The sequence below is a fragment of the Centropristis striata genome, chromosome 2, assembly GCF_030273125.1.
Source record: "Centropristis striata isolate RG_2023a ecotype Rhode Island chromosome 2, C.striata_1.0, whole genome shotgun sequence".
NCBI lineage: Eukaryota > Metazoa > Chordata > Actinopteri > Perciformes > Serranidae > Centropristis > Centropristis striata.
The window spans coordinates 2,778,390-2,792,343 of record NC_081518.1 but is presented as its reverse complement, the minus strand read 5'-3'; the positions used below and the strand labels follow the sequence as shown (position 1 = coordinate 2,792,343).

The following is a 13,954-nucleotide window of genomic DNA, read 5'->3' as shown; positions in this document are numbered from 1 at the left end:
TGTAACTATGTTTGTCTTATTTTGAAGGTTTAACTTTAAAAGAGTTGTTAGAACCACCAGATTACATTGGAAAAAATCACATATTTTAACATTTGAGACTTATTAGATCCACCAAATAATAACTTCCATTGGGAAAAAACACCAATTTAACAAAATATAGATAGTTTATTTAAAAGATAGAAAGTTTATTCGTTTTCAAATGAATACTTCCTGATTAGCAGTGTCGTAGCTTGTTGCTATTGCTGAAAATAGTCAAACTTACACAGAACATCAAACTGCAAACATTCTTAAGCACAAATAAACAAGTTTTAATCATAAAATCTGATCAGCTTTTGCACCTGGTCCACTTTTGTCTGGGGATAAGCTGTTTACCAAGATGCTGCCATCTGATTTTTACACTGATTAATGTATTGTGTTTTTTCTAGAGTGTGTACTACTGAGGACAACATCTTATAGTTGAGCAGAATTAAGTATAAGGTCCAGAAAACCTAAAATGAAATGTCCACATGAGGACACAGGGTGACAGAAGGTTTAGTCAGAGGTGTCAGACTGGTTGATGAAAGGTCCATGTGGCTCCAAGTGTTTGTTGTTGTAATTCTCATTTCCACCACTAGAGGCTGAAGTTCACCAAGGCCACATGTCTGAACAGACTGGAAGCATTCATGCTGTTTTCTGGGTGTGTTTTAGTTTCTCCATACACTCTAAACACTGTGTACATACTGTATATTATGGGGTTTAGACCACAAACTCGCCTGGAAGAAAACATAAATGCTTTTGGTCATATTTAGAAGGTAATGATGCACTACAGCCTCTTGTGGCCAAAATATATATTACAACAACAAACACTTTGGAAAAAAATGTTCCTGGCAAAAAAAAAATCACCAACCAAAACTTTTTTTCACAGATGTAAAATATATATTTTTAAGGGGCTTAGAAACATTAACCTGACAGCTGTTCTTTTTTTTTGTGAACAACTTTTTTATTGCTTTTAAAGACAAAAAAAGTACAGCAGTCCGATAAAAGTAAAAGGTACATTGCAATAATTGCAAATAAATAAATAAATAAAATAAAATAAATAATAAAATAAAAAAGGGACCAGGCAGTTTTTAGAGTGAGTTTGCTAGTTTTTAATCAGTTTTTATTGTTTGGAAAATGCTTAGTTTTAGTTTAGTTTTTATTAGTTGTAGTTGTTTTGTAATGGGGTATTTGTTGGGTCCAGATTCAATAAAGTCACAATAAATGTTTCCTTTATTTCCTTTTATTATCCATCTCAGCCCCAATAAGTTTATTAAGTCATAAAACCAGATAGATGAAATAGATTTCATATCAACCAAAAAGGTTTATGGATGAAAATAGTTGACAAAGACGAAAACGAAGGACATTTTCACTATAATTTTAGTTAGTTTTCTAACCACAAAATACAGTTTCAGTTAGTTATCGTTTTTTTAAAAACTCTCCTTTTTATTTTTCTTTCAGTTAACGAAAATGTGTTTTCAATTCAAGTTTTCGCTAACTATAATAACCTTGGTGCAAAGTAGATAAAAGTGTTCAGAGTGTACAGATCTTGCACAAACTTTAAGAAATAAAAAGCTGAAGCCAAAGGACAGCAGCTTAATTATATTAAATATAGGATAATATACTCAAGGTTTGTGTTATTTAGATGTCCTGTAACCAAAACCATACAACATTTATTAACAATAAAACATCACTAATCATTTCTACAACCAGCAGGACTCCAACATGATGTGTTCATGTTCAGTCTATATAGTAATAGTGAACCTCTGATGGTTGTTATTTACACAACAAACCTCTCTAAAGCTTTACATTAAATCCTCTGAGTCATACAGGAGGAGTTAAGTCTTCTCACACACTGAAACATGAACCATAGGAGCTCCTCTGCCCTTTTTATTATTATTAATAATTCCAGACTGCCACCTGTTGGACAAACTCAGATCACACAAACTTCACCAGATGTTCCTCACTAATAAAAACACAAAGTTATTGTATAGTTATATTTCCAGCTTTGTGATCATTTTAAAAATGCATTAAATAAAAGTATAGTTTATGTAAAAGAAAACATGCTCAGATGGGATTTTTGAGTAGATTAAAAATCACTGTATGGGATTTTTTTTTAAACTGATAATGATTTTAAAGGGGGGAAAATAATTGATAACTGATATGGTGGCTGATATAGTAATTTTTTTAAGCTGGAATGAAAATAGAGCTTTTTTATGTGGACTGTTCACTGATTTGTCACCCAGAGAGCTACTGTCTCAAACATAAAACTTTATTAAATAATATTTAACATTGTTTCATTACACAAACCATGTATTACACTATCAGCCAATTCTATAAATGATCAAGAAAATCAAGAATAATTAGGGATAAAATAAATAACTAAATAAAGATCATTACTGTAGGTAGATAGATAGATAGATAGATAGATAGATAGATAGATAGATAGATAGATAGATAGATAGATAGATAGATAGATAGATAGATAGATAGATAGATAGATAGATAGATAGATAGTGTGTAGAAATTATAAGTTTATTTGATAGGGAAATTATTATCAAGATAGTAATTAAGTAAAAAAGTGAGATAAAAATATATTTAGACTGAGTTATAACATTACTTTATAATATTAAGTCTAAAATTCACAAATATTTATATAGAGTTGTTAAACACTTTTAAAACAACATTATAGTTACTGCTCTCTGTTTATCATCACTATTAGAACCTTTTACAGCCAAACCAGAGTGCAGTAACTACGTTTTTGGGGTCAAAGGTCAAATAAATCATCATGATTTTTGAGTATAAAATTACATCATCAATACATGTAGAAATAAGTGTCATATCACTGACCTACCTATAACACATTTGTCTGGCCAGTTAAATAACGTTAAAAAACTTAAAAGCAGTTTTTCTCAGTTTAACCCTTTGCTAGTTACTGCAGTTAGACTCTGTAGGGCAGTAAACTCCTCTCAGTAAAGCACAATAGAGTTACACAGCATGATAAAATGCAGCCAAATAAATTAACAAAACGTTAAACCAACACTTCTGTAAAAACTGTTAAAGTGCACATTATAACTTTCATGATTTATACACTCAAAAAAATGATTCAAGCCCTTCTTAGATGTGACACATTAATGTATTGTTTATCCAATGAAAATATATCAATTAAAATCAAATCAAAAGTAGTTTAAGAAGTGTAACCTAAAATGTATTAATTGACTCCCCTGTCCTTCCCTTCAACCCAAAAAGAATGAGTTTCAGTTTTCCAATTCTATGTTTTTAGGTTGAACGAACAAAATTTCTTTTTTTAATTTATTTTAGCTCTCCTTGACATAAATGAGTTGAGGTAACTCAATTTAAATACAATACATACATGTTTTTAATTTGAGTTTGACCAAATGTAAAAAAAAAGTGAGCTACACTTGTTTTGAGTTTGAGCTACATATATTTGTTGGATGGAAATTCTGCCCACAATTTAATTGAGTTCATCCAATGAGTTATTTTTTTGAGTGTAGGGGGACTGTTTTATAAAACAGCTACCTAATAAAGTGCACATTACTTCATGAAATCTCAGATGTCTCTTTATTTCTGAGTGAAACAGCGTCTCTGCCTTGTCGTTCTGGCTGCCTGGTGGAGTTCAGCCTATTTTAGGCAACACTTTTATTCATTTGAACTCGTCCCTAAAGCCCTGGCAGAAAATCACGGCAAGTCCTCTTTACTTTTGGCTTGGCAGTGCAGCGACACTCTACAGTAGATAAAAGGCTCAGTGGAGCTCTGTTCTGGTGCATGTGGTGTGAAACCAGAATGCAAACTGGCACAAAAAAAGTCAAACTTTAAGCAGCAGAGTTATCCAGACTATTTTTATTTTATTTAGTGTTTATTTGATATGGACATAGCAGTTACATTGGACAGGCCAGATGCATTGTTTAAGCGCTAATTCGCAACACTTGTCCATAGGCAGTTTTTTTAAAGATAGGGCAATTAAAATAACAAGATTGGAAAAGGAAGGACCAGACAAAGATATGGGGAAAAGCAACAGAACAATGAGGAAAAAGAAGTCAAAGAAGTACAAGCAATTTTCAATAAGGAACATAAAAAGGCAACAGAGCAAAGCTAATATGATCAGGCAGTAAACTAGTTAAGACCTATTCATGTGTGCACTGTTGATCAGATTTTAGCCACCGTTTGAGTCCTTAGTTTGAAGACATGATTGATTCTGCTGAGACCAACGGTCACGTGACAAATAATCTGTTTACACAGAGCAACTAACTGAATTAATTAAGTTATTTTGTGTGATTTCTGTGTGGGTTTTTTTTTTTTTATTTCATTGTATTTTTTTATGTTTTTTGTGCGTTTTTGTGTATTTTCTGTGTGTGTTTTCTGTCATTTTTTGTGTGTTTTATGAGTGTTTTTATGTGTTTTTTGTAATTTTGTGTTTTTTTTGTATTTTTTGTGTGTGTTTTTTGTATTTTTGTGTGTGTTTTTTGTGTGTTTTTATGTTCAAAATGTTAATCCAGTAAGTCAAAATGAAAAAAATAATAATCAGGTCATTTAGGTGAGGTTGTGGTGAAAACAAAGATACCAACATGACATGGTGAACACTTTTTATGTCGTTTATACAGCCAGAATGAAAAAAAGAGTCAAAAACCAACAGAATAGCCTCAAACTCCAAAGGGTTAAAGGTTCATTTTTGACCCTCAGAAATAATAATTTGACAGAAAACTGTCAGCACAAAAAGAATAACTAAGAATCACTACGTTTCCCAGAATGCAAAGTGTTCTTTACGCAGCGTCTTTACGCACAGCGTCGCGTTCACGTCCCTGTCCAGACTCAGCCCTGGTGGCAGCCAGCCTCCTGCAGCTCCTCGTCTGGTTCTATCCTCTGGTTGTTATCGTGGAGCCATGCCGGGGATGTGCTCCGTGCCCGGCTGTAGGGGCTACCGGAAGGCCCGCTCCCGGGGGGTCGTGTTCCACTCTCTGCCCACCAGAGACCCGCAGCGCTGCAGGAGCTGGCTAAAGGCCATCCAGAGCCCCAAATTTAACGAAAACACACCTGTGAGTAAATACGGTAACATTAGAGTGTGCAGCCAGCATTTTACAGCAGAAGATTACGAACCGGATATCCAAGCAGAACTCATGAAAACAACTCCAAGAAAAATACTCAAGTCACACGTCATCCCGACAGTTTTCATTGGGAGGCAGCACGAGGAGCTGAGCTCACCTGGACCACCAGGTAACAGCAGCAGGACTCAGGTGAGTCACTCACTTTACCTGGGACAGGTGTGTTTTTATTGGTAATGTTCAACATGTGAGAGTTCTGCTGTAATTGTCTAAAAAACCTTCCAGTTTGACTGACATTTGGTTTGGGAGTCGATGAGGAGTAAATAATAATAATAATAATAATAATAATAATAATATAATAATAATAATAATAATAATAATAATATTAATGGGTAAAACACAGAGGAGTCACAATGTTATAATAGTTTTGGATTTTTCATTAGTTTTAGTTTTAATTTCGTTGTGATTTTTTGTTTTCAAATTCAGTTAGTTTTAATTGTTTTTTAGAGTACTCCACAAAATACAGTTTCAGTTAGTTATCATCTTTTTAAATGTGTTATTTCCACTTTTTGAATTGAATTATTGACATAAATAAATTTTTCCATCATATTCTAATTTATTGAGATGCACCTGTATATATTCAATATAGACAGGCTGTTGCACAGATAAATGTTGCACATTTAAATAAAAATTCACCTGAATGAAATATTGCACACTGTGAAATGACATAACAATTATAGTGCAAATCTGTCTCTGTGATCCCAGACCAGCTCCTCCTCCTCCTCCTCCTCCTCCTCGCAGCACCATCCTCCAGCTGAACTCAGTGGAAGTTTGTGCATGGTGGCGTCTGTGGATCATCTGAACGAGTTAATAAGCTCGAAAGAAACTTCAAAATCAGATGAAAAGGGAGAAAAAGAGCCGAGTCACTCCAAGACGATGGTGAACGACGGCTGCCTGATGGAGCTGTTCCAGAGGTGTCAGACATGTGGACGTCCCATCACCAAGAGGAAGGTTTCTCACTGCGGCGCTCAGAAGAAGGTCAGTTAGTATATTTTATTTATAAAGGCAAAAAGCCACAAAGTGCTTTACAAGGGTATGAAACAGGCAAACACAGAAAAACACAAAACAACAAGAAAACATAATTAAAGCCTGGACGTCTAAATGCCTGTCTGAACAGATATGTCTCAATCTGACATTTAAAATAATCCACAGACAGTAAGGCTGCAGGCAGAGTCTTCAAAGTTTGGGAGCTATGGCCTAATAGGCTCCATCACCCCGAGTCTTAAGCAAGGTTATTATAGTTAACGAAAACTAATGAAATAACAAAAACTAGAATTTAAATACATTTTCGTTAACTGAAATAAACATAAAAACAAGTGTTTTAATAAAAACGAGTGTTTTAATAAAAACGATAACTAACTGAAACTGTATTTTGTGGTTAAAAACTAACTAAGACTAACTAAAATTATAGTGAAAATGTCCTTCGTTTTCGTCTTTGTCAACTTTTTTCATACATAATCCAGTATTTCTATTTCTCTGCTGCTGAGTCTGTGTATTCCTGCTTTGTTGGTTTCCAGGAGAAGCGCGAGTGAAATTACCGTAATGCCACCATGTTGGCTGTAAAGAAAAACTTCTCAGCTTTCAGAAAACATTTGAATTTTTCTAATTGCGTAAACCGTTTAATTATTATAGTAAAAGTGTCGCCGGCGCAACACTCAGTAAACTTGTGTCTCCAATTCAACCATGATATTACAAATCACGTTTTTTTTGCGGAGGTGGTGCTGAAAATCCAGCAGCAGCAGAATAAATGTAGGGAAACACTGCATAATCCTTTTTGGTTGATATGAAATGTATTTATTTAGCTCCAACCAAATATCTACACATGGTAAATATGTTTACTGAGACTGGGATGTCTACACTCAAAAATTCAAAACACCTGGAACTGTAAGAGTTAATAACTTTATTAGGGCTAAGATGATAAACCAAAGGAAATAAAGGCATTACAAAAAAACTAAAACTAACAATAAAACTAAACTAAAACTAAGCATTTTCAAAAAATCAAAACTAAACGAAAACTAGCAAACTCACTCTAAAAACTCATTAAAACTAACTGAATTTGAAAACAAAAATTCACAACGAAATTAAAACTAAAACTAATGAAGTCCAAAACTATTATAACCTTGGTTGGATGTCTTCCACATATAAATGTGTTGTAAATGTTAATATGTGTGTGATGTGTGTGTGATGTGTGTGTGTGATGTGTGTGATGTGTGTGTGATGTGTGTGTGTGTGTCCAGGTGAGGTGGAGGTGTGTGGGCGGACACGGCGGCGTGTGGACCTCGTCTCCTCTCCTCTGGGAGAAGTTTCCTGAGATCCACCTCCTCTCCTCCCTCTCCATCCTCTTCTCTGGAGGAAACTTCACACACTTTAAGAAATGGGCCAAACATCTGCAGCTGAACTTCATGGGACATAAAACCTTTTGTGAAATCCAAAAGGCGTACCTGAACCCAGAGAGGATCCAGGAGGAACACCAGCAGACTGGAGACACGCTGCTCCACAAATCAGGTGATGGATGCTTGGATTCTTCTCTTTCAGGGACAAGAAATAAAAGTATGACAAGCTACATTAATGAGACAGGAAGTGAAATCTCAGGACCTGTCGCTGAATGTTTTCTTGTCTTTACTTTGAAGATCCTCTGATGAAAATGAAGGCCAAGTGGAGGAGAAGAGAGACGAGAGCTCAGTCATCACGGTCCAGGTGAGGCAGCATGAACAAGAGAAACTAAATGTGTTTACTGGAAATGGAAACTACTAACGAATTAATTATAGCATGTCAGGTAATCTGTGGATTTAGAACAGGGGTCTCAAACTCAAATTACCTGGGGGCCACTGCGGGCAGTATCAAAATGACCAAAAAAAGACCCAAAATTACTAAAAAAAGACAAAAAATGACAGAAGAACACTAAAATGACACAAAAAAGACACAAAATGACCAAAAAATACACAAAATTACAAAAAAAAAACACAACATTATTTTAAAGAGACACAAAATTACCAAAAAAAAGACACAAAATTACCCAAAAAAAACCCACACAATTTTGTCTTTTTTAAAAATAATTGTGTCTTTTTTTAAATAATTATGTGTCTTTTTTGGTAATTGTGTCTATTTTAATAATTTTGTGTCTTTTTAAATAATTTTGTGTCTTTTTTGGTAATTGTGTCTTTTTAAATAATTTTGTGTATTTTTTAAGTAATTTATTTTTTTTCTGTCATTTTGTGTCTTTTTGGTCATTTTGTGTATATTTTGGGGTCATTTTGTGTCTTTTTAAAGTAATTTAGTGGTTTTTTTTAACTCATTTTGTGTCTTTGTTTGGTCATTTTGTGTATTTTTTGGGGACATTTTGTGTCATTTTTGGTAATTCTGTGTATTTTGTGGTCATTTTGTGTCTTTTTTGGTAATTCTGTGTATTTTAAAAGTAATTTAGTGTTTTTTTTTAGTCATTTTGTGTCTTTTTTTGGTCCTTTTGATACTGCCTCCAGCAGCCCCCAGGTAATTTGAGTTTGAGAGCCCTGTTCTAGGGCCTTTCATTTTGTATTTTGCATGCTCTGCATTACTCTGTGGCTTCTGCATTGAATCCCATGATATTTTACAATAGTTTTCATGTTCATTTTTACGTGCTGTAACAAGGTTTTAGTTGTCAGAAAATGATTATTAAGATGTGTCTGCAGAGATAACCAGGGGCACCGAGATGAGGCTGAATATCAGAGGGAAACCACACATCTGGCGTCAGAGGTGGACGGGCTCCATGACAGGTTGGTTTTTACTATTATTTACATCTAAGTAGGTTTATAAATCTGTCAGTACTGAACTGAATGGAACTCAATGTTCCTATGATATATTTTCACCCTCTTAATTAATTGAGTGTGCTTAAAAGAGCACACTATATACTATTCACCAGGCTTAATCTTAGATTTTATACACACACACTAAAAAGGTATCAAATCGAGTGACTCGGCCATGATAAGTGTCCTATGACTTTTTTTAAGGGTTTCGGCAAACGGTTTTCAACTTATTTGGCAAAAACACGCCAAAAAATTCCCCCAATGTTACTCTATGGAGAGGCTAGAGTGGATGACAGCATCGCTAGAGTGCAGAGGGAGAGAAAAATTTGTCAAAAAAAGCCACAGCTATTCTTCCTGGGGTCCAACAGTATCAAACATATAGTTGAAAACACATCATTACACAATCTACTAACACATAATACATATCATATTGTTTATACATTCATCCTACAGCATATACATTATAATAACACATATCATATATCTATAGAAATATACTACATACACTACTGGTCAAAAGTTTTAGAACACACCAACTTTTCCAGAATTTAATTGAAAATTATGCAGTTTAATGTCTCAGTGTACTCTGAAATGAATGCACATTTGCAACATTTAAAATTCTTTATTGAGCATGATAGTGTTTTGAAAGTAAAAAAAAGATTCAAAATCACATTTTATGTTGGACTAAAGGACTAAAAAAAAGACACAAAATGACCAAAAAAAGAAACAAAATGACAAAAAGAAAGACGCAAAATGACTTACAAAGACATGAAAATAATTCAAAAATGGACAAAATAGCCCGAGACTCCATAGAGTTAAGTTGTTAACCCATTTCTTGTTCCCTGAAAAAGGCCTACCGTACTTGTATAATTCTGAAATGTACATTATTTTCCAGTTTTGGTTAAGCTTACCTTTTTTTATTTACCTCTGGCAGTTCACCACTTACCTTTGGACCCTTTCAAGCTGTTCATTTGACTTGAACTGCTTGAATTAAAAAAATGGAAAAATTGGGGTGTTCTAAAACTTTTGACCGGTAGTGTACATATAAATATACCATGTTTTCTTACTTTGATAAATACTGTTTTATTAATATTTTGAATTGCTTTATGTATGTGCGATTGATAGCATTAGGTCTTGCTTTAGTAAATGTGCAGATACCACTCTCCAGAAATAATTTATCCATATAAACGTAGTAAAATGTGTCTTCTCCGTCACATTGGTGTGGTAAAGCTGTCAGAGTTCTAGTTTGGGCGTAGGACCACAGATGATCCACCAACACCACCCACAGCCTCATAGACCGCCATGGGAAAAAGGAGGGAACATTTCTAGAGGAAAGCAGAGCTACCAGTTTCTTCTCATCGCTCTAAAAAGACAATTTTCTGTTATTTTCAGTTTCGAGGAGATGGAGGTCACCATCGATGACGATGACTGCAGCGTGAAGAACAGACTGTAATTTTTCTACTACATAATACAGGATATATATATATATATTGTGTGGTAAGTGTTGCTTCTATGGCTCATTGTACTATTTATATATGTATTTATTTTAATCTTATAGCTCTGACTTGGACAGTGATTTGGAAAACGTTGCAGAACCAGCTGAGTGGAGCGCTCCAGGAGCTGAAGACAGCTGGGATGAAGACGCCTATGAACCGATCCTTCCTCAGAGGTAGCTGTTTGACTTCAAGAAACTGATTCGTTCTACTATTTAATCTTAAAAAACACATTTTAAACTGATTAACCCTCCTGTACTCTTGGGGTCCTTTTTGACCCCCATTTTTTTTTCAACATATGATTACTAAAGGTTAACTTTCATAGAATTGCTCGAAATTTTCAGCATATGTGTCCCTCTGCATCCTTTATAGATCATATAAATTTCATTTTTACGTGTTTTATAAATTTTTATAGCACCTGTGCTCCAAAGGGGTCAAAAAGGACCCCATGACTGGTTTTAGGACATGTAGAAAAAAATGATTACCAACTTTTTTTTTCACCTTTTAAGGCAACTCATGACCAACACATTGATATATAATTTTCATATTTTTTTCATTATAATTGGTCAATTTTAGTCAAATATACAAAATTAGGATTAGGATTAGGAGAATGCACAGAGTTGGTTATGTCAACTTTTAGTGAAACTTATGTTTTGAAAGCATTGTTCATTTTTGGATGACAGAAAAAAAAAAAAGAATCACACAAATATCAAAAAGATATATAGATTTTTTGGGATGGCACTTTGATGGACCCCAGATGGCTGCTAACACAAACACACACACACACACACACACACACACACACACACACACACACACACACACACACACACACACACCTGTTAAATGTTTGGGAGAGGTGTAATGTAATGGGATCTTGTGTATTATACATCAGCCAGGTGTGTCAGTCTGTTGTTTTCTGTTTTAGGTCCAAAACTATTAAAACTGAACCTTTACTGGAGTGTAAAGAAGAAGAGCTGTCACCATGGCAACAACACACGTCACATGTTCATGTGAAAGAAGAGGAAGATGTTGGAGAGTTCAGTATGTCGCTCACAATTATTTAAGAACAAGATGGTGTTGAGGTTTATAAACATCTGATCATCAAGGTTATTATAGTCAACGAAAACTAACAAAATAACAAAAACTAGAATTGAAAAAACATTTTCGTTAACTGAAATAAAAAATAAAAACAAGTTTTTTTTAAAAGCCATAACTGAAACTGTATTTTATGTTTACAAAACTAACTAAAACTAATTAAAATTATAGTGAAAATGTCCTTCGTTTTTGTCTTTTTGGTTGATATGAAATCTATTTTATCTATCTGGTTTTATGACTTAATAAACTTATTGGGGCTGAGATGGATCAGACAAAGGAAATAAAGGAAACATTTATTGTGACTTTTTTAAAAATCTGGCACCCAACAAATACCCCATTACAAAAAAACTAAAACTAATAAAAACTAAACTAAAACTCAGCATTTTCCAAAAAATTAAAACTTATTAAAACTAGCAAACTCACTCTAAAAACTCATTAAAACTATCTGATTTTGAAAGCAAAAATTGACAATGAAATTAAAACTAAAACTAATGAAAAATCCAAAACTATTATAACCTTGGTCTCTTTGTGTGTTTTTCCAGATGAGGACCAAACAGACTGTAAACCAGATCCTTCGTCTCTTCAGCACACTGTAACACCTGATCTCTGTGGTGTCGTCCACACTGAGCTGCATCAGATCACCAGCAGCCTGGTGTCTTTCTCCAACTCACACACTCTCTCTGCTGCTTTCCCTCTGCCGTGTCTTACTGTCATTAAACTAGAGTCACACCAACAATGACCAGGACATTTTAGTATGCAAACTGATTATAATGGGTAAATTCACAGGTTACAGTGGCTTGTTTAAAGTATTTATGCCCCTTGGATGTTTCACCATTTTGTTGCTTTTACACATGAAATCATGGTCAACATAATTTGGCCATTTTAAAAAGAATTTGCAAAAAAAAAAACTCTTTTTCTCAATGTTTCTGCCTGGGTTGCTCCTGTTGTCATTGACAACCACCTGAAGTTGCCGTGGTAACCTCTGAGCCTCAGGCCAGGGCCACAGTTAATCTACTGCTGACCCCTGTCTCCCATACAAAAAGATCAAGTCAAACACAACCATGCACACCAACACACACACACACACACACACACACACACACACACACACACACACACACACACATCATAGTGTACACACACTGGCAGTAGCCCCCGTGGCCCTTTCAGAATTTACCCAGAGGAAATTTTCTAGTATTATTTGTTATCTTTGTAATTTTATGTTATAACTGTGAAAATAAATAAACCAGATCCTAAACTACTGGAAATGGACTTTTCTATCATATTCTGATTTACTGAGATGCACCTGTATACTTTAATCTTGAATGCGAGACCTTTCTTTAGTGGAGCGGCTAAGTGATATAATCGTTCAGTTTATGATACAAGCATGAAAATTGGCATGAACACTCTCCATGGGTCACCTGACAAGAAAATTGTCCAAGACATTTGAAATTTTAAGATTGCAGCCATTTTTCAAGATGGCCGACACCTAAGTGGAGCAGTTAAGTGATATAATGGTTTATTCAGTGATACAAGCTTAAAAATTGCCATGAGCAGTATCTGTGGGTCACTTGACAATAAGCCACGCATAGTTACTTGAAATTCCAAGGTGGCGGCCATTTTTCAACAAGTGACCCATGGAGTGTGTTCCTGCCAATTTTATGCTTGTATCACCAAATGAACCATTATATAATTTAATTGCTCCACTAAGGTGTCGGCCATCTTGAAAAATGGCCGCCATCTTGAAATTTCAAGTAAATGTGGGTAGTTTATTGTCAAGTGACCCAGAGAGACTGCTCATGCCAATGTTTATGCTTGTATCACCAAATAAACCATTATATAATTTAATTGCTCCACTAAGGTGTTGGCCATCTTGAAAAATGGCTGCCATCTTGGAATTTCAAGTAAATGTGGGTAGTTTATTGTCAAGTGACCCAGAGAGACTGCTCATGCCAATTTTTACGCTTGTATCACCAAATAAACCATTATATAAATTAATTGCTTCACTAAGGTGTCGGCCATCTTGAAAAATGGCCGCCATCTTGGAATTTCAAGTAACTGTGGGTGGCTTGTTGTCAAGTGACCCAGAGAGACTGGTCATGCCAATTTTTTATGCTTGTATCACCAAATAAACCATTATATAATTTAATTGCTCCACTAAGGTGTTGGCCATCTTGAAAAATGGCCGCCATCTTGGAATTTCAAGTAACTGTGGGTGGCTTGTTGTCAAGTGACCCATAGATACTGCTCATGCCAATTTTTATGCTTGTCTCACCAAATAAACCATTATATCCCTTAAGTGCTCCACTAAGGTGTCGGCCATCTTGAAAAATGGCTGCCATCTTAAAATTTCTAATGTCTCTGACAATTTTCCTGTTAAGTGACCCATGGAGAGTGTTCATGCCAATTTTCAAGCTTGTATCATAAACTGAACGATTCTGCCAAA

At 34.8% G+C, this 13,954-nt stretch overlaps 1 protein-coding gene across 1 annotated transcript; it reads left to right on the top strand.

The window, feature by feature from the left end:
- The first annotated feature begins 4,873 nt into the window (after nt 1–4,873).
- LOC131988095 (uncharacterized) lies at nt 4,874–7,889 on the top strand. Its single transcript, XM_059353115.1, has 4 exons — nt 4,874–5,267; nt 5,841–6,113; nt 7,373–7,685; nt 7,786–7,889. Exons 1-4 carry the CDS (start codon nt 4,917–4,919, stop codon nt 7,887–7,889), a joined length of 1,041 nt encoding a protein of 346 aa, XP_059209098.1. The 5' UTR covers nt 4,874–4,916.
- Nucleotides 7,890–13,954: the final 6,065 nt, after the last annotated feature.